General features: G+C 46.1%; 3 protein-coding genes across 3 annotated transcripts; 1 reads left to right on the plus strand and 2 right to left on the minus strand.

Moving 5' to 3' along the window:
• Positions 1 to 246: 246 nt before the first annotated feature.
• LOC307091093 (B-cell receptor CD22-like) lies at positions 247 to 5875 on the minus strand. The gene is made up of 9 exons (XM_079757963.1): positions 5870 to 5875; positions 5380 to 5427; positions 4769 to 4913; positions 4526 to 4686; positions 4047 to 4292; positions 3634 to 3912; positions 2106 to 2348; positions 1450 to 1488; positions 247 to 1135 (listed from the first exon to the last, which is right to left on the minus strand). Exons 5-9 carry the CDS (start codon positions 4252 to 4254, stop codon positions 1005 to 1007), a joined length of 900 nt encoding a protein of 299 aa, XP_079614089.1. The 5' UTR covers positions 4255 to 4292; positions 4526 to 4686; positions 4769 to 4913; positions 5380 to 5427; positions 5870 to 5875; the 3' UTR covers positions 247 to 1004.
• An 856-nt stretch (positions 5876 to 6731) lies between these two features.
• On the plus strand, positions 6732 to 11211 carry fga (fibrinogen alpha chain; the record flags this gene model as incomplete). Its single annotated transcript, XM_079757809.1, has 8 exons — positions 6732 to 6792; positions 7329 to 7420; positions 7697 to 7880; positions 7966 to 8111; positions 8351 to 8449; positions 8653 to 8811; positions 9158 to 9740; positions 10508 to 11211. 8 exons carry the CDS (start codon positions 6732 to 6734, stop codon positions 11209 to 11211), a joined length of 2028 nt encoding a protein of 675 aa, XP_079613935.1.
• A 5474-nt stretch (positions 11212 to 16685) lies between these two features.
• fgb (fibrinogen beta chain) lies at positions 16686 to 21417 on the minus strand (the record flags this gene model as incomplete). Its single annotated transcript, XM_079757573.1, has 13 exons — positions 16686 to 16917; positions 17155 to 17345; positions 17450 to 17544; positions 17634 to 17756; positions 17845 to 17964; positions 18265 to 18379; positions 18682 to 18788; positions 19078 to 19192; positions 19359 to 19427; positions 20081 to 20183; positions 20354 to 20454; positions 21015 to 21044; positions 21334 to 21417. The coding sequence occupies 13 exons, from the start codon at positions 21415 to 21417 to the stop codon at positions 16686 to 16688; spliced, it is 1485 nt and encodes a 494-aa protein (XP_079613699.1).
• Positions 21418 to 22346: the final 929 nt, after the last annotated feature.

Genomic DNA, 22346 nt, shown 5'->3' on the forward strand with positions numbered 1-22346 from the left:
CACACACACACAACACACACACACACACACACGCTAGTAATAATAATATAATTTAGTACTTATGACTTAAATATTACGAATCTAACAATAAGTAATATTAATCCAAATAGTTAATAATAATAAGCAACACAGTGCATATTTGAGCTTGTAGGCTTCATTGACGGTAAATACGAGAATAGGGAGATTTATAGACATAGTAGGCTATATTGTCTTTATTACAAGGTTATTATATATACTCATGCTGGTTTAACAGGATTACCAATTACTGCCTTTAGTGCCAAGAGTCCTGCTGTGTGTGTGTGTATGCGTGTGTGTGTGTGTGTGTGTGTGTGTGTGTACCGAGGGCCTTAAAGCAAAGTCTTATTTATAAATACAACGTTTAGAAAGCATAGATAACAATTATTTCAGATGCTGGGTGGTGACATCATGTGTGACATCATCATATTGTTCATCCAATCCCTGGTCAGCCGCATTGACTCGGTCCACTGAGACTGCTGTTATATTAGAAGTCAACACATTAGAGTATGTGTGTGTGTAGTAGTGTGTGTTTGTGTGTGTGTGTGTGCTAGTGCGAGCAGGGGCGTAGGAATGAGTTTAACATTGGGGGGGGACACATATCGGAAACCTGACAGATCCGTTAATGGTTTGAACAGAAATATGTCATAAATTAACTACACTGAAAAAATTCACAAATATATTTTATTCTACTAAAAAGATACATTTGTAAATGTAAAGGAAAACACATTTTGAATGGCAGTAATGAACTGATGAATATCAAATCAATTCTTTAATTGCACGCTCAATCATCCAGTTTTTTAGAAGAAGAAGCGGTGACAAGACGCTGTGTTGCGCTGGAGGGGACACGTCCCCTCTGTCCCCCCCGGTTCCTACGCCCTTGAGTGCGAGTATGTGTGTGTGTGTACCCGCAGGGTGGTGGTATAGTAGTGTATGTATCTGTGAAGACTGGTATTGCAGTAGTGTGTGTGTTTGTGTGTGTGTATTTTTTAGTATGTGTGTGTACCAGCAGGGGAGCAGTCTGCTGAGACCAGCAGCATAGTGGAGATGCCGTACAGGAGTGTCATCACCAGGTAGAAGGCTGCTCTCCAGACCAAGCGGCGGAGCCAAGCTGCTTCAGCTAGAGCACAAAAACATTACTTTCTATCTGTACCTTGCGTCCCATATTTACTGCCATATTTACTGCATATTTCATATTGAATTGTCTTTATTTAATATTTAATTACTATGTGTATTTAATATTTAATATTGATCTATTTTTCATCTTTCATTTTGACTCACATTTATATAGCTGATCAAGATATAACCCAACGATATTGTGTCATCTTTCTCTCTTTATCCTCCGATTTACGGAGATCATTGGAGTGATACAATTGAATTGTTTGGGTTTGAGGAAGTGATGTCATAGGGACTGCTTTCCTGTCTACATCTCACCTTTCTCCTCAGGCTCAGACGGAGAAGCCTGGAGTCCCACTGTAGAAATGACCACAAGTTAGCACAGCTAGCATAGTGGGGAGCGTACCTATGATCCCCGGGTCCCCGCTTTGTATGTGACCAGGGAACATAGGACCCTGTGAGCAAATCTTTTTTTCGTAGGATGGTAGGGGTACCGCCTTTTTCGCCTCTGATTTGCCTGTGATTGGTTAGAATGGCTCTCCTCCGATTGGTTATGGTAAGGTTTAGATTTAGGGTTAACCCTCACCCTAACCCTAACCATAAACCTGACCCTAACCCGTTGCACCCGGGGAACATAGGACCTGGGGAACATAGGGATGACCCCGCATAGTGCTACACAGATAGCATACTGTTACCCATCTACACAGCTATCGTACCGCATCAGAGCTAACATTCCGCTACACAGCTACTGAGCTAGCATACTGCTATACAGCTAGCATATTGCTATACAGCTAGAATACCACTATTCTGCAAGAACACAGCTACTGGCTAGCACGTAGCTACCCAGGGAGCATACGGCTATACAGCTACTAGACCGATATACAGCGGCTTCTTCTAGCCAAGGGTTGAGGTGTTGATGAGCAAGATACGATAAGCGTTAGCATTTGATTTCAAAGGTCCTCCTGAGTTCTCACCTCTGACAGCCAGCCAGCTCTCAGGGGAGTCTCCAAGGTCAGACATGCTACACTTGTACAGGCCTTCATCGGACTTGGAGACATTATATATGGTCATCCTTGCTGTAGGCAAAGTCATGATGATGAAGCCGTCTTTATAGAAAGTTGAGAAACTTGAGGAAGGGGTCTTGGTTCTACAGCTCAGAGTCACAATACGTCCCTCCATCACAGGAAGGACTGGACTCTCCAGGATCACAGGACCATCTGGAACATATAACAGATACTTTCCTACATTGAACAAGGTTAAGTCAAGGGTTTGGTTAAGGTAAAAGTTATGGATAAAGAGTTGTTAAGATTAGGGATGGTTAGGAATAGGTTAGGGTTGGGATAAAGAGGTGTTAAGGTTATGAAGGGTTAAAGGAGAAAGCCGGTGTAAAATGATTTGGGATATGTTTGGTATGATAACGAGTTCGAATGTTCGTTTTTGGGCAAAAAAGCGCATATAGACGCATTCTTCAGTTGGCTGTTAATAGCCGATTCTATCAAAAAGCTATAAACTTGGAACGATAGGGGCATGTGTTATGGTAAAGACTAAATCGCTATTTTAAACCACTTAAAAGGCTAGAAGTAGCCCGACACCTCTTTGGTAGTATAATAAGGGTCTTAACATATAAAACGAGGCATTGATAACTTTATAAGTGTACAGATTGTTTATTAAAAAGGACATTTTATACACACATTACCATCAGTAGTTCACCCGTCGACGCCATCTTGTTTTTAAGACTCGATAAGTAGATTGGCGAACACAGAATTTGCGTGTTGTTGACGGATGGGAAAATCTCTGTGTTCGTCAATCTACTTATCGAGTCATGGAAAACAAGATGTAACGATTTAGTTTTTACCATAACACATACCCCCATCATTCCAAGTTTATAGCGTTTCGATAGAATCGGCTAAAAACAGCTGACCTAAGAATGCGTCTATACGCGCCTTTTTGCTCCCAAACGAACATTCCAACTCGTTATCATACTAAACATATCCCAGATCCATTTTACACCGGATTTCTCCTTTAAGATAATGGATGGTAAGGTTTTGTTAAACATAAAGGCGAGTTAGGTTACGGTTAAGATAAGGGACGATTATGATTAGGGTGAGGGTTTCCTTAAGACAATTGAATGTTAGGTTAGGGTTAAGATAATGGAGGGTTAGGTTAGGGATAACGCAGGGGAGGCTGAGGGTTTTGTTAACATAAGTGAGGGTTAGGTTTGGGTTATTTTTAGGGTTTGTGATTAAGAGGTATTAGGGTTAAGGTTGTGTTAGGGTTAGGTAAGGATTAAGATAAAAGAGTTAGGGTAAGGTTTGAGTTAAGATAAAGAAGGGTTAGGTTCGGGTTAAGATAAGGTTGGATTATGCTTAGGGTTAGGGTGAGGGTTTGGAAAAGATATGGGAGGGTTAGGGTTAGGTTAGGGTTAAGATAAAGGAGGTTTAGGGTTAGGTTAAGATGAGGTCAGTTAGGTGAGGGTTAGAGTGGCGCAAAAGGTTATTGTACCGTGGACTGTTATATTGACCATGTTGCTGTGTTGGCCAGTAGCAGACCGGCACCAGTAGGTGGCGGTGTCGTACTTCTTGGTGAAGTTGAGATGACAGAGCCCCGGGTGGGGGCTGCCCCAGTTGTCTCCGCATGCTGACAGGCTGGAGGCAGCGGGCAGCGCCACCCTCCACACCCTCCACCCCCGACCAGACCCCCCACAGAAAACAGTCACCTGCTGGTACTCAAAGACCTGCTGGCTCCCGTTGGACACCCAAAGGGTGGCAGGGACATAGGCCCCTGAGAGAGAGAGAGAGAGCGAGAGAGAGAGAGAGAGAGAGAGAGAGAGAGAGGAATGGATGGTAAACGGATATATGGATGGGATGGCTGGATGGTAATTGGATGATTGATACAGGAATGTGTTCTTTAACTACCATGTGTGTTCAGCCAGCTCTCAGGGGAGTGTCCCAGGCCAGACACGCTGCACTTGTACAGGCCTTCATCAGACTTGGACACATTGTAGATGGTCATCCGTGCTGTCGGCGCAGTCATGACGAGTAACCCGTCTTTATAGAAATCAGCGGGGAAACGTGGGGAAAGAGTTCTTGTTCGGCAGCTCAGAGTCGCATTATGTCCCTCCATCACAGGAAGGACTGGACTCTCAAGGATCACATGACCACCTGGAACACACACCACACCAATAGTACACCTTATAGCATCTAAACCATTGGATAACAGGTATTTCCTGTATAGTGATGATGGCACTTTCATGGAAACTGATTAACATAGGTTGTAGCATGGAAACACTGAGGCTGATGGGTGTAGTAATGGAAACAGTGGTGTTGATGGGGTGTTGGCATGGAAACAGTGGTGCTGATGAGTGCAGTGATGGAAACAGTGGCGATGGTGTGACCTGTGACATTGATGTGAAGGGCGGAACTGCTGTCTCCCTGGGAGGACTGACACCAGTACAGGCCACTGTCAGACTGCTTGCTCGTGGCTATGAGGCAGTTGGTGGAAGAAGATTCCCCCCAGTGACTCCCACACCAAGACAAACCTCTGCTCAGCAAAGGGCTGCAGACCCAGAACAGCATCAACATCATGATCATGTGATCGTTAATACATGATCCATTATCGTCATCGCCATGAACACAACCTTTTGTGAGTAAATCTCCAGACGATCCACGTGGAAGATCCTCCGGGACTGTCTGCTGGATCACATCCCAGAGACAACGATTCATACTCGAACACCTGCCCTCCACTGGGAGAGACAGTCAGAGAGACCGGGCCAGAGACATAGCCTTGGACAGACAGAGAAAGAGAGAGGGAGACAGTCAGAGAGACCGGACCAGAGACATAGACTGGGACAGAGGGAGAGAGAGACAGTCAGGGAGACCCGGCGAGCGACATAGACTGGGACACAGAGAGAGACCGTCAGGGAGACCGGTCGAGAGACAAAGGAGAGAGAGAGACAGTCAGGGAGACCCGGGGAGAGACATAGACTGGGTCACAGAGAGAGAGAGAAAGACAGGCCCGACAGGACATGAGAAACAATCAGAACCTGATTATAGAAACAGTCTGAACATCTCTGGTTATAGAAACAGAATACAGCTTGTCTATGTAAACAGTCAGAGCACAGCCCGACTATCGAAACAGTCAGAGCACAACCTTGCTATGCAAACAGTTAGGACACAACCTGGCTGTAGAAACAGTCAGAACACATCCTGGTTTCAGAAACAGTCATAACTTGCGTTGATAGGTATTTACCGTAAGTCTGTGATGTGGCTAGCAGAAGAACCAACAGCAGAACTGAAACTACAGCAGCAAAACCAAGAGATAGTGGTAAGTTATATAGCCCTCATCCTTTAACTCTGTAACGTTTAACTTTATAACCTTTAACTCTCTAACCCTTTAAATATTTAATTCCTAAACTCTAACCTTTAACTCTCTAACCCTTTAACTCTTTAATTCCTAAACTTGCTAACCGTAAGCTCTCTAACCTTTAAAATCTCAAACCTGTCCCCTCTTTCCTTTACCTCTCTTTCCTTTAACTCTAACCCTTGATTCTCAAACCTTTAACTCTCAAACCCTTAAGTCTCAAACCTCTAACTCTCTTACCCTTCTAACATTTAAGGTTTTTTCCCTGTAACCCTCTAACCTTAACGCTAGAGCTAACCCTCTTAATCTCCTTAAACCCTAACACATTGTTTAAGTGTTTCAGAGGGACCGTATAGGACAGACTTCGAGCTGGACTTACCGTGGAGAGCAGACATCTTGTGTTTGACGGAGTGCTCTACAGTACATATGGTTCAAGAGATGAATGTGATGGTGCTAACCACAGAAACTCACTTCCCTGCCTGCTCTACTTACCTATTAACCACTTATCCCCTTGGTAACAGGCCACCCTGAAGATTATCAGTATAACACACGCTTCCTGTTTCCATTTCAGAAAATAGCAGTTGAAAATTGAAACTTAAACTTAGTGACATCATCATAACACTGACTGACCCGCTGCCCAGACCCCTGCAAAATCAGTACTGCATGGTCCTTAACCAGAAGAGACCTCTTTTTGTACTAGTCTTCTACAGTATAACCAGTAGAAGACTGTGGTTGTACCGGACAGCTCCCAGTTTAACCAGTAGAAGACTATAGTTGTGCTGTGCAACTCCCAGCATAACCAGTAGAATACTGGGCAGCTCCTACTATAATCAGCAGATGACTGGTTGTAAGGGGCAGCTCCCAGTATAATCAGTAGAAGACTGGGGTTGTAATGGACGGCCCCATGTAAACCAGTAGAGGATTGTAATGGTTGTCAGCTCCCAGTATAACCAGTAGAACGTGTTATTGTTGGGCTTGTGGTGCTGACTCATCTTGTGTTGTAAGTGGCTGATTTCCCGTCAGGGCCACTGCCATCAGGGCAGCCTGTTCAGAGGGATGAAGTTCGGCCTGTGAGCAAACTGATCAATAGGAACAGCTCGATCAATAGAGCGAGAGAGAGAGGGGGTTGACCAAACTCTGAGTCAGTGTTTGCGGTGGGTCATAATTCAGAGGTTAAAGGAGCTGACAGAAGCCGAGAGCACACTCACCAATTCCACTGAGGAGAGAAACAAGACAAGAGAATGGAGCTACAGACATTTATTTTACTGCTCACAGGTCTGGTGTGCTGTTCAGCCCAGGTGAGTAAAAGCCCCTCTTAACACTGAGATACTCCGTAATATTATAATACTACAGAATACATGCAGGGGTACAACATGATATCAACTACAAAATAATCAAACCTAACAAATGAATATTTGCCCTGGGCATTACTTGAATCATTAAAATCCAGAAACGCAAAAAAATAGTTATTACTGAACTCTATTGAAAAATAGCTCAACAAATAAATAACTCAAAGTAAAGTTGAATTGTATTCGCATTCAACTTGTAGGATTATGTTCTTTTGTCGGCGACAGAAAACTCAAAGTTCGGCTGTGTTTGTCAGAGCTTCTATTTTGAAAGCCCCAATTCTAAAGTTTCCATTGAGACGTTAATCTTTTTTTTTTTAAGCTTGACAGAAATGGCTAAAGCTTCAATAGGGTTTGTTTTTGATAGTGGCTCGCTTAACTCTTAAAATCCACCTCTCAGCAGACAATGTTATCTTATTAGCTGAATGTGACAAATCAATGTTGTTTAAGTGATCTCTTTGCTTCCCCCCCCCCCCCCCAAGGTGATAATAGACCCCAGAGGCCCAAGACCCGTGGAGGCTGGCTATAAGGCTGATAAATGTGCCACTCAGAAGGAGTGGGGCTTCTGCTCTGATGAAGACTGGGTACATACTCACCCACACACACACACACACACACACACACACACACACACACACACACACACACAAAGATATATATACGTTTTTCAATGAACACATGTCCACATGCACGCTCCCACTCAAACTCACAGGCACACACACACACACAGCCACACACACACACACACACACACAAACCCCAGCCGTATTCTCCCCCCTTCTCTCATCATCTCCTCCACTTTCTTGTCCTCTCCTCCTGTCTTTTCTCCTCGTCTCCTTACCTCTCTCCTCTCTCCCCAGGGCGTCAAGTGTCCGTCTGGCTGCAAAATCCTGGGTCTGATGGACAAACACGACCACGAGATGATGAAGAAGATCGACCGCATCCGCACACTGCTGGAGAAGCACCAGGCGCAGCACAGGTCCACCGACCACATCACCAAGCAGACCTACGACTACCTCAAGGAAGGACTGACCTCCACTTCTGGTCAGCAGCTGCTCACACTCCTTCGTCTCTCGCCTTCTCTCCCTCTCCCTCCCTCATGCTTTCTGTCTTCTCCCTCCCTCACCAGGAGGTGACAGCAGCTACTACGATTTGTCCCAGAAGCTGAGGCGGCGCATCGTGGACATGAAGATCAAGATCGACCGGCAGCTGGCCCGAATGACCACCATGAAGGAACAGATCAGGGCCCAGATCACCGCGATGCAGAGGATGGAGGTGAGCGCAATCTGCTGGCAGGCCGACTTCCCTCCTAGCCGGCCCTGGAGGAGGTTTTTCCTTCCCTAGGCTTCTTCTCTCTGGGTTTGGTTAGGGGGACAGGGGTGGTCTTATCATGTGGCCTGTGAAGCCCTTTGAGAGTCAAGCTGTTGAGAGCCACAGGCATACAAGCTCGTCAACATACTCTCTCTCTCTCTCTCTCTCTCTCTCTCTCTCTCTCTCGCTCTCTCTCTCTCCAGGTGGATGTAGACATGAAGCTGCGTACATGCAAAGGTTCTTGTAAGACCTACACAGAGTTCTCGGTGGATCAGGCGAGCTATGTGACGCTGGACAAACAGGTGAGACCTCACTCAACCAGCTATCTCACTCACTCACCAACAAGTTAAGTAACTTACGAGTTAGCTAACCAACGGACCAAGACCCACCGACCAACTACCAAGCTAGCTGCCTGTCTGTCGGCCTGTCGGCCTGTCGGCCTGTCCGCCTGTCCACCCGTCTCTCTCCGTTCACTGGCGTGGGTATGTGTGTGTGCGCTCCGCAGATGGGCCAGCTCGACACGGAGGCTTCCCAGAGCCAGGGTCCATCCTGGTCTCTGTCCGTCATGAAGAGCCGGCCGCTGAAGGAACTGACGCCGGTGGACCACACGTTCAAGTCCACCCTGGGCGACGGCGGCGAGCAGAGCGAGATCTTCTTCTCGGAGGTCAGCGCCCCCAACTCCTGCTTCTGACATGATAATAAAAATGTAGAATGATACAGAATGAAATATCCTCAGAGATCATAATATAGAAGTAGTATATAGAAGTGGTGGCAGTATTAGTATTAGCAGTAGTAGTAGTAGTAGTAGTAGCAGTAGCAGCAGTAGCAGTAGCAATAGTAGTAGTATGGGTAGATGCATTAGCAATAGTGTCGGTAGTACAATAGTATAAGTAGTAGTAGGAGTAGTAGAGTACATTCAGGTCCAAACCATAAAGCACATAGTATAAGTAGTAGAATGTGACTAGTAACAGTAGTACTACTAGTTATAATAGTGATATGTTGTTCTTCAGGTCCAAGCCATGAAGCTGACCCTGGAGACAGAGGGGTCCTTAACTTCCCCAGCAACCGTGTCCAAGGTCCCAGGTACATCCACCTCCTCCTCCTCCTCCACCTCCTCTTCCTCCTCCTCTGGCACAAGCAGTAAGGGCATCACGGAGATAGGCGGAGGGACGGACACGCTCACCACCTCCACCACCTCCTGCACCAAGAGCATCCGCACGGTGGTGACGCACACGCCCAAAGGGCCGGTGGAGACCAGGGAGGAGGTCATCGAAGGTGGCCCGGAGTGCAGGGCCATTCTGGAGTCCAGTAGGGGAGGAATGGCGACCTTCTTCCCGTCTCTGAGCGGCACCGGCGGCTCCACCTCCTCCTCCTCCTCCTCCTCCTCCTCCTCCTCCTCCTCATCCACCCACTCCTTGTCCTCACACACTGGCGGAGCTAAGGGCAGTCTCATGGACACAAAGACTGGTTTTGAGGGATTTGGATTTGACCTGAAATCCTTCGGGATGGGCGGTGTTGAGGAAGACTTACCGGATGTCTTCGCGCGCAGCATAAAGAGCAGCTCTGTCGTCCAGTCAGATCATGCAGGAACAGGTACAGGTTAAGAGTGAAACCCCCCCCCCAACCCTCACTTAGCTAGCTGGCTTCAGCCCAAGCTAGCTCCCCAGCTAGCTCCTCAGCTAGCCTTATGTACCAAAATATTAAATAGGCAGGGTAATCATTACTATTTTGAACACATGGATAACGTGGAATATCAGATTCCTTAACAATATCATGCAAGGTTCCTAAACAATATAATGAAAGGTTCCTTAACAATATCATGAGGGTTCCTTAATAACATCATGCAAGGTTCCTAAACAATATTCCTTAAGATTAAAATAAGGCATGGTGCCATAGGTTTCAAATAATAAAAATGTCCAAAACATAAATCTTAAAAGACAACATTATTCAGAGAGCATTATCTACAGAAGTCCAGACTAGACTACCTAGAAGTTAAGGTTAGGAATGCAGTACTGCAGTGTTAGGGTAACAGTACAGACTACAAAGTTAGGGTAACAGTACAGATTACAGGATTAGGGTCACAGTACAGACTACAGGGTTAGGGCCACAGTACAGGCGACAGGGTTCGGGTAACAGCACAGAATACAGGATTAGGATTACAGCACAGACTACAGGATTGTGTTACAGTACAGACTACAGAGTTAGGGTTACAGCACAGACTACAGGATTGTGTTACAGTACAGACTACAGAGTTAGGGTTACAGCACAGACTACAGGATTGCGTTACAGTACAGACTACAGGATTGCGTTACAGTACAGACTACCCAGGAGAACAAGCTAACCGGTGACTCTCTTCTCAGATTGTGCCGACATCATGAAGCACCACACGAGGGGGAAGGCGAGCGGTTTGTTTGAGGTCATCGTGGGTCAGGGTCAGGACACCCGGGTAGTTGAGGTTTACTGTGACCAGTCAGGCTTTATGGGGGGCTGGCTCCTGGTCCAGCAGAGGGAGACCGGCCTCCAGAAATTTAACCGGTCCTGGGCAGAGTACCGTCAGGGCTTTGGTTCGGTGGACGCGCAGGGCCGGGGCGAGGTGTGGCTGGGGAACCACAACCTGCACCTGTTGACCAACCGGAGCAAGGATCACATGCTGAGGGTGGAGCTAGAGGACTGGGAGGGGGGCGTGGCCACGGCCCAGTACAGCGTCAGGGTGGGCTCAGAGGAGGAGGGCTTCCGTCTGGAGGTGTCCCACTACGAGGGAGAGGCCGGGGACGCCCTGGGAGGCGCCGGACCCCTGCTGTCCCACAGTGGGATGAGATTCAGCACACCGGACCGGGACCAGGACAGCTGGGGGGAGGGGAGCTGTGCGGAGCTGCACGGCGGGGGCTGGTGGTACAACAACTGTCTCGCCGCCAACCTTAACGGGGTCTACTACCGCGGGAAGTACGACCCGGAGAACAACTCTCCCTACGAGGTGGAGAACGGGGTGGTGTGGACTACGTACAAGCCCGCCGACTACAGTCTAAAGAGGGTCCGCATGTCCATCAGACCAGCCGCCTTCTGACCCCCCAGAGGAGGAGAGGAGGGAGGTGTGTCGGTGTGTTCCACAGGAGGGGAGGGGGTGGGTTGGTTTGAGCAACAGGAGGGGAGGGGGTGGGTTGGTTTGCTCTAGAGGATTGAGGGTCTGTTTGTCGAGATGTTTGTTTCTTTTGGGTAAACTCTGAAGCCGATGACCTGTGTACTGTTGTTCTATCCTTGTTTTCTGTTTGCTTTCTGATAACCGATCAATAAATAACGATTCCCTGCATACTTACCTCCTGTGTCGTTTCCCTGTTTCAACACACCGGTATTCAGGACTCCAAAGTCACACAGTCAGCACAGTCCGTAGTGATGACTTCCACTGGACAGACAGACATAGCACACAAGCAGAGCAGCCCTATGCTAGCTCCCTTGTTTCTGCAAAAGTCCACATCCCCATGAACATCTAAATGACAGCATGAACTGACCATATTTCAGATGCTATGAAACATTACATAGAACCGATAGCAAGGTATGAATCAAGTTCATAATAAACCAAAACTATAATGATTACATCAGGTATGATTTGCGTACGATTTAGAGGTGACCAATACATACCGGTATGTGCGCTTGAAATGGGACATATATGACATCATGAGGTGACTAATAAATGTGTGTGTGTGTTTGAAGTGTGTCTGCAGCTGAAGCAGAGGAAGCACGACCGGTTGGACTCTCAGACACACAAGAGATCAGCTTGTCCCAATCAGTACCCTATGTGCACCGATGAAGACTGGGTAAACACACACACCAACACACACAAACACTGAAAGACACACACACACACACATACATGCACACACACACACACACACACTGACAGACATACACATACACAGGCACACACACATGCACACACACACAAACACACACATACACACACATACACACACACACGCACACACACTCACACACACACGCACAAACTCACACACTCAGTACCCTCAGTACCCTCAGTGACGGTGTGTATGTGTGTGTGTTTGTGTATGTGTGTGTGTGTGTGTGTGTGTGTGTGTGTGTGTGCGTGTGTCCAGGGCTCTGGCTGTCCCTCTGGTTGTGTTGTGCAGGCTCTGCTCCTGCAGCAGGAGGTGGCAGTGGAGAGAAGGATGCTGGAGGTGTGTAAAGGAGTGGAGCTACACCACCGCACCTCCCGCTCCACCCTGGGCTCCAGCTGGGTGTTCTACCACACCCAGAGACACTCACTCGGCTCCCAGCGCGGTGAGACAGACGACCGACGACACAGACACGCAGACGGACAGAGCGAGAGAGGGAGAGACAGCAGCCTCAGACCCAGACAGACAGGAGGACAGACGGATAGACGGAGAGACAGAGAGAGAAAAATAGAAAGCCAGGTGACCAGCCAGACAGAGGGACATACAGACAAACAGACAGACAGACAGACAGACAGACAGACAGACAGACAGACAGACAGACAGACAGACAGACAGACAGACAAACAGACAGACAGACAGACAGACAGACAGACACACAGGAGGAAAGACAGACAGCAGGAAAGTTGGGTTAATATTGAATGAGGATGATGATGTTCCGAACTTGGTCCTCCTCAGACTCGGAGCTCCGGTATGTTGCCGGGGCCGACCGACTGGCAAGGAAGCTGAGGTTGTTACGGAAACTATCGTCTGCGTTGTCACAGAGACTGAAGGAGTTGAGGCAACAGGTCCAGAAACAGATGGAAGAGCTTTATCATACAGAGGTGAGGAGGGCTATGTGAGTGGGTGTTTCAGTGTTTTTTTATCTGTTTGTGTCATTGTGTGTGGTTGTGTGCGTGTGCGGGTGTGCGTTTGTTTTTGCGTGTGTGTGTGTCTGTGTGTGTGTGTTTCTGTGTGTGTGTGTGTGTGTGTGTGTGTGTGTGTCTGTGTGGGTGGTTGGTTGGTACATTGTCCATGGTTGTCCAAACATTTACTGGAAGTCCATCGGTGAGGGACAGTGTGCTCTCTCTCTGTACACACATACACACACGCACACACACACACACACACACACACACACACACACACACACACACAGACACACACACACACAAACACACACACATAAATATATATTAATAATAGTGGTAACAACATATACACAAATATATGTATTAGATATATAATAGATAGATAATAGATAACAGATATATGAGGAGGTTGTTTTGTGTCCAGGTTGATGTGGACATTAAGATCCGGGCTTGCCAGGGCTCTTGTGCCTCCAGGCTGGCCTTCAGGCTCCAGGAGGAGGACTACCCGGACCTCCTAGACCAGATAGCCCTCTCTGCTCCTGCTCCTCCACCCAGGAGGGAGCTCCCAGACATAGCAACCTCCGCCCCCGGTGGACAGGAAAAACAGCTGCGACACTTTGGAGACATTGAGGGGAACAAGCTGGTGATCCACACTCCACACCTTCACCCAGAACACCAAGACCTCTGAGACGGCTGTCATATGATCACAACTATCACCTGACATGAGACTGCTGTCACATGATCACAACCATCACCTGACATGAGACTGCTGTCACATGATCACAACTATCACCTGACCTCTGACACTGCTGTCACATGATCACAACTATCACCTCACATGAGACTGCTGTCACATGATCACAACTATCACCTCACATGAGACTGCTGTCACATGATCACAACCATCACCTGACATGAGACTGCTGTCACATGATCACAACTATCACCTGACCTCTGAGACGGCTGTCACATGATCACAACTATCACCTCACATGAGACTGCTGTCACATGATCACAACCATCACCTCACATGAGACTGCTGTCACATGATCAGAACTATCACCTGACATGAGACTGCTGTCACACGATCACAACTATCACCTCACATGAGACCACTTTCACATGATCACAACCATCACCTCACATGAGACTGCTGTCACATGATCAGAACTATCACCTGACATGAGACTGCTGTCACATGATCACAACTATCACCTGACATGAGACTGCTGTCACATGATCACAACTGTCACCTCACATGAGACTGCTGTCACATGATTACATCTATCACCTGACATGAGACCGCTTTCACATGATCACAACTATCACCTGGCATGAGACTGCTGTCACATGATCACAACTATCACCTGACATGAGACCACTGTCACATGATCACAACCATCACCTGACATGAGACTGCTGTCACATGATCAGAACTATCACCTGACATGAGACTGCTGTCACATGATCACAACTATCACCTCACATGAGACTGCTGTCACATGATTACATCTATCACCTGACATGAGACCGCTTTCACATGATCACAACTATCACCTGGCATGAGACTGCTGTCACATGATCACAACTATCACCTGACATGAGACCGCTGTCACATGATCACAAACATCACCTGACATGAGACCACTTTCACATGATCACAACTATCACCTGACATGAGACGGCTGTCACATGATCACAACTATCACCTGACAAGAGACGGCTGTCACATGATCACAACCATCACCTGGCATGAGACTGCTGTCACATGATCAGAACCATCACCTCACATGAGACTGCTGTAACATGATCAGAACTATCACCTGACATGAGACCGCTGTCACATGATCACAACCATCACCTGACATGAGACCACTTTCACATGATCACAACTATCACCTCACATGAGACGGCTGTCACATGATCACAACCATCACCTCACATGAGACTACTGTCACATGATCACAACTATCACCTGACATGAGACGGCTGTCACATGATCACAACTATCACCTGACAAGAGACGGCTGTCACATGATCACAACCATCACCTGACATGAGACTGCTGTCACATGATCAGAACCATCACCTCACATGAGACTGCTGTAACATGATCAGAACCATCACCTGACATGAGACCGCTGTCACATGATCACAACCATCACCTGACATGAGACCACTTTCACATGATCACAACTATCACCTCACATGAGACGGCTGTCACATGATCACAACCATCACCTCACATGAGACTGCTGTCACATGATCACAACTATCCTCTGGTCAAGCAGGAACCACCGAGCACACTGGAGTTGGTGATGCTTTTGTTGTTCTCCAAATGGAGCTGTAGTTACAAACTGCTGCCCGAAATATAGAAAATAGATTTATTTGTATCATACTTTGATTCATTTTATTCCATATATATAAATATATACAATATCAAGGAAGTGGTAGGGAGAGAATCAGGTTTCACTGTAATATGAAAGGAGGTGGTACTATGAGAAAGAGGTTTTGCTGTAATAATGAAGGCAGTGGTACTATTAGAAACAGGTTTTACTGTAATATGAAAGGAGGTGGTACTATGACAAACAGGTTTTGCTGTAATAATAAATGAGGTGGTACTATGATAAACGCGTTTTACTGAAATATTAAAAGCGCTGAAAGCAATATTTATCTGTTAATATAAGTGTGGAATAGCTCTATATTCCTACAGCCATCATTTATAGTGTGTCTGGTCTGTAGAAAGAGAACTCCACAAAGAGGAATACTAATTGGTATGATGAGAAGCAATACTATAGCTCTTATGTAATCATTGGTCATGAATTAGCTAGAAAAACCTAACTGCTTATTTCAAACAGCCAGTTGCAATGATGGCATGTTAGCAGATATCGAACCTGTGGTATTTTATTTCCTGACCTTAACCCTGTACAGTCTAACAACCTACGATGCCATCAGTGTTCAAAATGAGAAGAAAATTGAGAGAAATAAAGAGTTAAGTTTGAAGAACAAGACTCGTACGGTCCATCTCCTATTGATGCATGACTCGAGACTGTCAGAGTCTGGAGACCATTTCAGTCTGAACATGCTGTCATTCTGAGACACGGTCAGTTGGAAGACTGTCATTATGGAGACTGTTGGTCTGAAGACGATGTCAGAGTCTTTAGATGCTGTCTGTGAAATCGTCCTTAGTTTCTGATTTGAAATAAGTAATTTGTCTGTGTGCCAGTTGAACCTGTCTCTGGTTTATATGGGGGTGGTTTGGTCGTAAGAAGGATATGCAGGTCTAGACGGAATGCAACCTTTCAGGGCTGGGGTGTTTTTAAGTATTGAAAACAGCACGAGACTTTAGAAGTGAATGGGTTTTTATTAAGACAATAAGTACTTTGAGTCACCCAACACTGACAACATCACACATGGAAACACTAACATCACGCACCCGGCAGAACGATTGACATCTGACATCCAAGCACACACAGGTTAATAGTAACATGTAACATTCTGCTGTAACATTTCATTGTACCGTTCAGTTGAACAATTCAGCTTCAATGTTGAAATATTTGAAAATAAAATAAAAAATATTAAAAAAACATGGTGTCTTTTTGGGATGGTTAAAGCAGTTGATATGACCGTGTGTGAAAATGTATGAGCCTCAATCAATATCAGATCCTTTGTCAGGGTGGTGTTAAAGAGTTTGCCTCATGTCTGTGTGTGTGTTGGACCCTCTATTGGGGCTGAAAAAAAGGTCTGATCTTCATGCTCATGGCCTTCAGGGAGTACCAGCTGCCCTTCCAGTTCATCCACACCATGCCGTCGTCTGTGCCATGCTTGGCCATTCTGCTTGTATAAGCCCCGCCCATGTAGTACCGGCCGTTAGGATTGGCCGAGTGGCAGCGGTTGTACCACCAACCGCCTCCGTCCTCCATAGAGCACTGCTTACTGCTGTCACCCGGGATCCTAGAGGAGAGCAAGACTTTTAGCTAACTAGCTTAATATGATAACTAACTAGCTGAAGAAGCTCACCACATAGTTCATGCTAGCTATGTAACTATCTCCCTTCAGAAAGTTTATTGGTTCATGAGATCACTCGTTAAAAGCCTCTTGCTTTGAGTTTGCTGAAGCTGAAGCTAGCAGACAAGCACACACACACACACACACACACACACACACACACACACACACACACACACGTACCATTTGTCATTGTCGCGGTCGTAGGTGCTGAACATCATGCCATTGTGGATGGTCATGGTTCTGTTCTCTCCATACAACTCAGTGGCGCCCTGCTCTAGGGTGTTTCCTGCAGTACCGGAGTAGCCGTCCACCGACATCAGGTAGTTACTGGACTCTGATTGGATGGTGAACTTATTGTACATGGCGTGCACCTGAACACAGAGAGGGGTGGAGCATAGCAAGCTGTTCACCTTTGACCTGGACACTTTGCAGATGTGTGTGTGTATGTGTTATGGTGGGAAGGGATGTTCTATACCTTGCCCTGGGACCAGTCCTCCATCTCAAAGAGAACCACAGTGGGGCCCATATTGGTCAGTTGGCTGATTTGCTCAGTACCAAGCCAGTATTCCCCTGTCACACGAGCAAGTAAAAGCTACAGTTACAGGCTACTGACGACATAACAGAACTCCCACAATGCATTGCGCTCCAGAGGACCCTACCTGGAGTCTGGCAGTGGCCCTTGCCCACATCAAAGGCGATGTTGCCGAAACCACGGCGATAGTCGTCCCAGCGACGGCCGAAGCCCACACTCCCATCCATCCTGTTCTGGATGACGAGCCAGCCTGAGGAGAGAGGGACGGGTTAACACACCGGATGGTGGACAGGTAGACTGGCAGGTAGAAAGACAGTCAGACAGGTAGGTGTGCAGACCTCCGTCCTTGGTGGTCTGGTCACAGAAGACCTTGTATCCAGGGCTCAGAGGGCCAGATTGGACCAAGTACATCTGGGAGACAACGCCGCCCTTTCTGTAGATTTCCTCACACTCCTTACCTAGAAAATAGACCACAACAACATATATATACAGGGTACAATATATCCCATATTATTATATCAGATACCATATCCCATATCATGCATTATTATATAAGATACAATATCCTATGTCATACATGATTATATAAGATACCATCTCTTATATCACACATTATTAAATAAGATATAATATCCTATGTAATACATTATTACATACGATACAATATCCTATATCATACATTATATTTAAGACAGGTAGAGAGACGGACAGACAGGCAGACAGACAGACATATGGACAGACAGACAGGTACAGCTTACCAGAGACGACCGGGATAGGGCAACTGCTGACGCATGGTTCTCTACAGTTCTCTTGCTGGGTCTGTATGGCTTTCTCCAGCTTCTGGATTTTCAGTCTGATCTTATCCAGTGCTCCCTAATTGCCAAAGATACAATATATCAGAGCCAAAACTACACTGATATTGAATACGTCATAGTTAACCCTAGTCATAGTGCCATTGTTTGGGCGAAAAGCTAATACTATGGCTAGTGTTTAGCGATAGCACTATGTCATAGTACAAGGGCTGGGAACAGCTGCTAACCATAGTATTAGCGCTAGCACGTGGGCCAGCTGCCGCCCCAAGTATTAGCACTAGCAGTGCAATAGCAGCTAAACCTAGCCCTATTCCTAGCACTGGGACTAGCTTCTAACCCTAGTCTTAGCATTGGCAGCCCTACCTCCAGGAGTCTGATGTCGGATGGGAAGGCAGTGTCAACGATTTCCTTGATGTAAGAGTGTTCCTCTTCCAGGGTGCCCGTGTACTGACTCACCACCTGGCTATTGTCTGCAGGGCAACATCCAATATCAATTAGTAACCCAGATAGGAAATAGAACAGAAGGCAATGCCTTGAGCTCACAAGCTAATCTAGTATGTCAACAGGTCTAACAGGCTAAGTTAATGCTAAAGACGAACATTTTCCAAAGAATAACTGCATGCTAAAGCTAACGACATGCTAGAGGCTAACATGCTTAAAGGCTAACTGCATGCAGACAGGTAATATCATGAACTGCATGCTGAAGCTTTCTGCATGTTAAAAGCTAGCTTCATGCTAAAGTGTAACCGCTGTTCTCACCATCAATGACCTTCTGCCGCTCCCTGAAGGCATTAGTCATCCGTTCCACGTAGGTGTAGATGCTGTTGGAGGAGCGGGACAGCTCGTTAACCTGTTGGATTAGGGGAACGATGGCCTTGGAGGGAAAAAAACGTATAGTTAGCACAAAGTTAGCATTAGCTTACCTGCCGAGACATTCATCTGCTGAACTGGCTCCACTCTCTGCCTCGTGAAAGCCTTAGTTAAGTTAATGGTAAGCTAGTTAAATGGTAAGCTGAATGGTTAGCTGAACCTCTGAATACCTGCTTGATGTTGGTCTCTTGCTTCAAAATGGTGGTCTTCAGCTCACAGCCAGTGGGACAGAGAACGCCCTAAGGGAACACAGGAGAATACCTCATAACATTACAAATTACCTCATCACATTACACAGGATGTCAAAACATCACACATGACCTCATCACATGACACATGACCTCATCACATGACACATGACCTCATCACATCACACATGAACTCATAACATCCAACATGATGTCAAAACATCACACATGACCTCATCACATGACACATGACCTCATCACATCACACATGAACTCATAACATCCAACATGATGTCAAAACAATACACATGACCTCAAAACATCACACATGACCTCATAACATCACACATGACCTCAAAACATCACACATGATGTCATAACATCACATATGACCTCAAAACATCACACATGAGCTCAGAACATCACACATGACGTCATAACATCACACATGACCTCATCACATCCCACATGATGTCAGAACATCATACATGACCTCATTACATTACACGTGACCTCTAAACATCACACGTGACCTCTAAACATCACACATGACGTCATAACATCACACATGACGTCATGACATCACACAAGACCTCATAACATCAACCGTGACCTCAGAAAATCACACACACAATGTTATGAGTGCACAGTTAATAATAGCAATCTCTACGGTGCCAACATTAGCAGTGAGTCGTTGTCCTGACCAGTTGAGCAGAGGCATGTGTGCACCCCCCGGCCTCAACGGGGCGCTCCCTCTCCGTCTCCTGCTTCCCTGCCATTGGAGCAGCGGTGGGCCTGCCCCGGTACCTGAGACATAGTAATAATAATAATGAATTCAAATTATGTAGCGCCTTTCACCAATACCAATTCTACTGTCTTATAATAGGATATTTTATGATATTCAGGCATACAATGTGTATATTTGACATATTATGTATATTTATATATGATAAAGTATATTTGGTATTGACAGTGACCTTCTGCCAGTGGTGATGGGGGGCGGGACGTAGCGGGTGGGGGAGTAGGTGTTCCTCCCACTGGTCACAGGTCGGTTGCCCCGGGCGTCCACCATGAATCCCTGACCACGAGAAACACACACACATGCACACACGCAAGCATGCACACACACGCACGCACGCATACACAAACACACACCCACGCAAACACAGTCACGCAAGCAAGCAAGCACACACACACAAACACACACGCACACACACACACACACACACACACACACACACACACACACACACACACACACACACACAAACACAAAATCATTGTTATATGATGGACAATACCTCATATCTTTCATTTTTACTCTACTGAACAGAATAGAGCGATATAAAATAGCGGTATATAATAGAGTGTTCGAGAAGAGCGATAGAATAGAACGATATAGTATAGTGATAGAGTAGAGTGGGATATAATCATATAGTTGAGTAGAATATAGTGAGATAATAGAGTGATCAAGAAGAGTGATAGAGTAGAGTGATATAGTATAGTGGTAGAGTAGAGTAGAATAAAGTGAAAGAGTAGACTGATAGACTAGAGCAGAGGGATAGAGAAGTTTAGAATATAGTGATAGAGTAGAGTATTGATAAAGCATTGTATTGATAGAGCATTAAATAGACTCACCTGTGTACTGTTACCGAATAACAGTGGGGTCTGAAAACCAAATAGAAATCAAATCAGTTAAAGGTTATTTAAAGTCCACCAGGTATGTATAATGTTTAAATGTTATATTATATAAACATGGATTACATTTTATTGTGAAATAATTGAAATATTAATAAAGACAAGGAGGTCTGTCATTTGATGCATCGAAATGCAACCAAACAAGTGAAGGATGTTATGCACTCCCACTATGTCCTATTTTCTTTCCTGCCTACATTGCCTCATCATTGAAGAAGACACTAAATAAAAGTTTTTCGTTGTTGAGTAGCATTTGTTTTACCCCGTCGTCCTCCTCATCGTAATCGCTCGCAGCGCTAGCCCAGGCCAAGACGCCACACAGAGAGAGTATCAGCAGAATCCTCATGGTCGCTATCACTCCGTCTATCACTCTATTCCCTATACCACTCTATCTCTCTATCCCTCTATGGAGAGCTGGGGGTTCCGACAGCAGAAAGGAGACGTTCTTCTGACTCTAGAAGTGTGGGGAGTCGGTCTCTGTTCTAACCGCCAGAGCAGCACAGGCTTTTATAGTCACTATGCTCGGCCCGTTTACCCATCCCATGATGCAATAGTCAACAGCACGGTTTAGTCAATGACTCACGGTCTCAAAGTCTTTTCTGATAGGAACATCACACAAACAGACACTCACCCACCCATCCACACGCACGCACAAACACACACACACACACACACACACACACACACACACACACACACACACACACACACACACACAAACAAACCCAGGCCACTTGTGCAAACGATTTCATGTCCTTTTTCCTCTTTTCTCCTCTTTTCCTTGTCTCCTCCTCTTAATCTTCTCTACCCCATCCCCTCTCTCCCCTCCTACCCCCTCTCGTCCCTTCTCCTCTCTCTTCCTCACTTCTCTCAATGTCTCCTTCTCTCTCTCCTCATCTGTCCCCTCCTCTCTTTGCTCATTGTCTCCTTGTCCCTCCTCTCTCCCAGGGTGCTAAGGGACTTAGGACTACCTCAAGAAAGGACCGACCAGAGCTTTTTTTGGGTCAACTCTGAAGCCGATGGCCTGTTTACTGTTGTTCCCTCCTTGTTTTCTGTTTGCTTTCCGATAACGATCAATAAATGAGGGTGTCCTGCATACTTAACTCCTGTGTCATTTCAATGTTTCAATACACTGGTATTGAGGAATCCAACTCACACACGTCAGCCCAGTCCGTAGTGATGACTTCCATTGGAGAGACAGTGGAAGTCTCCCTTGTTCCTTTAAAAGTTCACATCCTTATGAAGATCTAAATTACAGCATGAAATGACTATATT

This window comes from Pollachius pollachius (genome assembly GCF_949987615.1).
Source record: "Pollachius pollachius genome assembly, chromosome: 20".
Taxonomy (NCBI): Eukaryota; Metazoa; Chordata; class Actinopteri; order Gadiformes; family Gadidae; genus Pollachius; species Pollachius pollachius.

What these genes read in the sequence shown, in the direction of transcription:
- LOC307091093 (XM_079757963.1), bottom strand. Translation starts at nt 4,254, where the DNA reads ATGGAGGGACATAATGCGACTCTGAGCTGCCGAACAAGAACTCTTTCC. An exon ending in GGTCAATATAACAGTCCACG is followed by an intron (nt 2,349 to 3,633) that starts GTACAATAACCT and finishes TATATGTTCCAG; the next exon opens with ATGGTCCTGTGATCCTGGAG. An exon ending in GTCTGAGCCTGAGGAGAAAG is followed by an intron (nt 1,136 to 1,449) that starts GTGAGATGTAGA and finishes TTTGTGCTCTAG; the next exon opens with CTGAAGCAGCTTGGCTCCGC.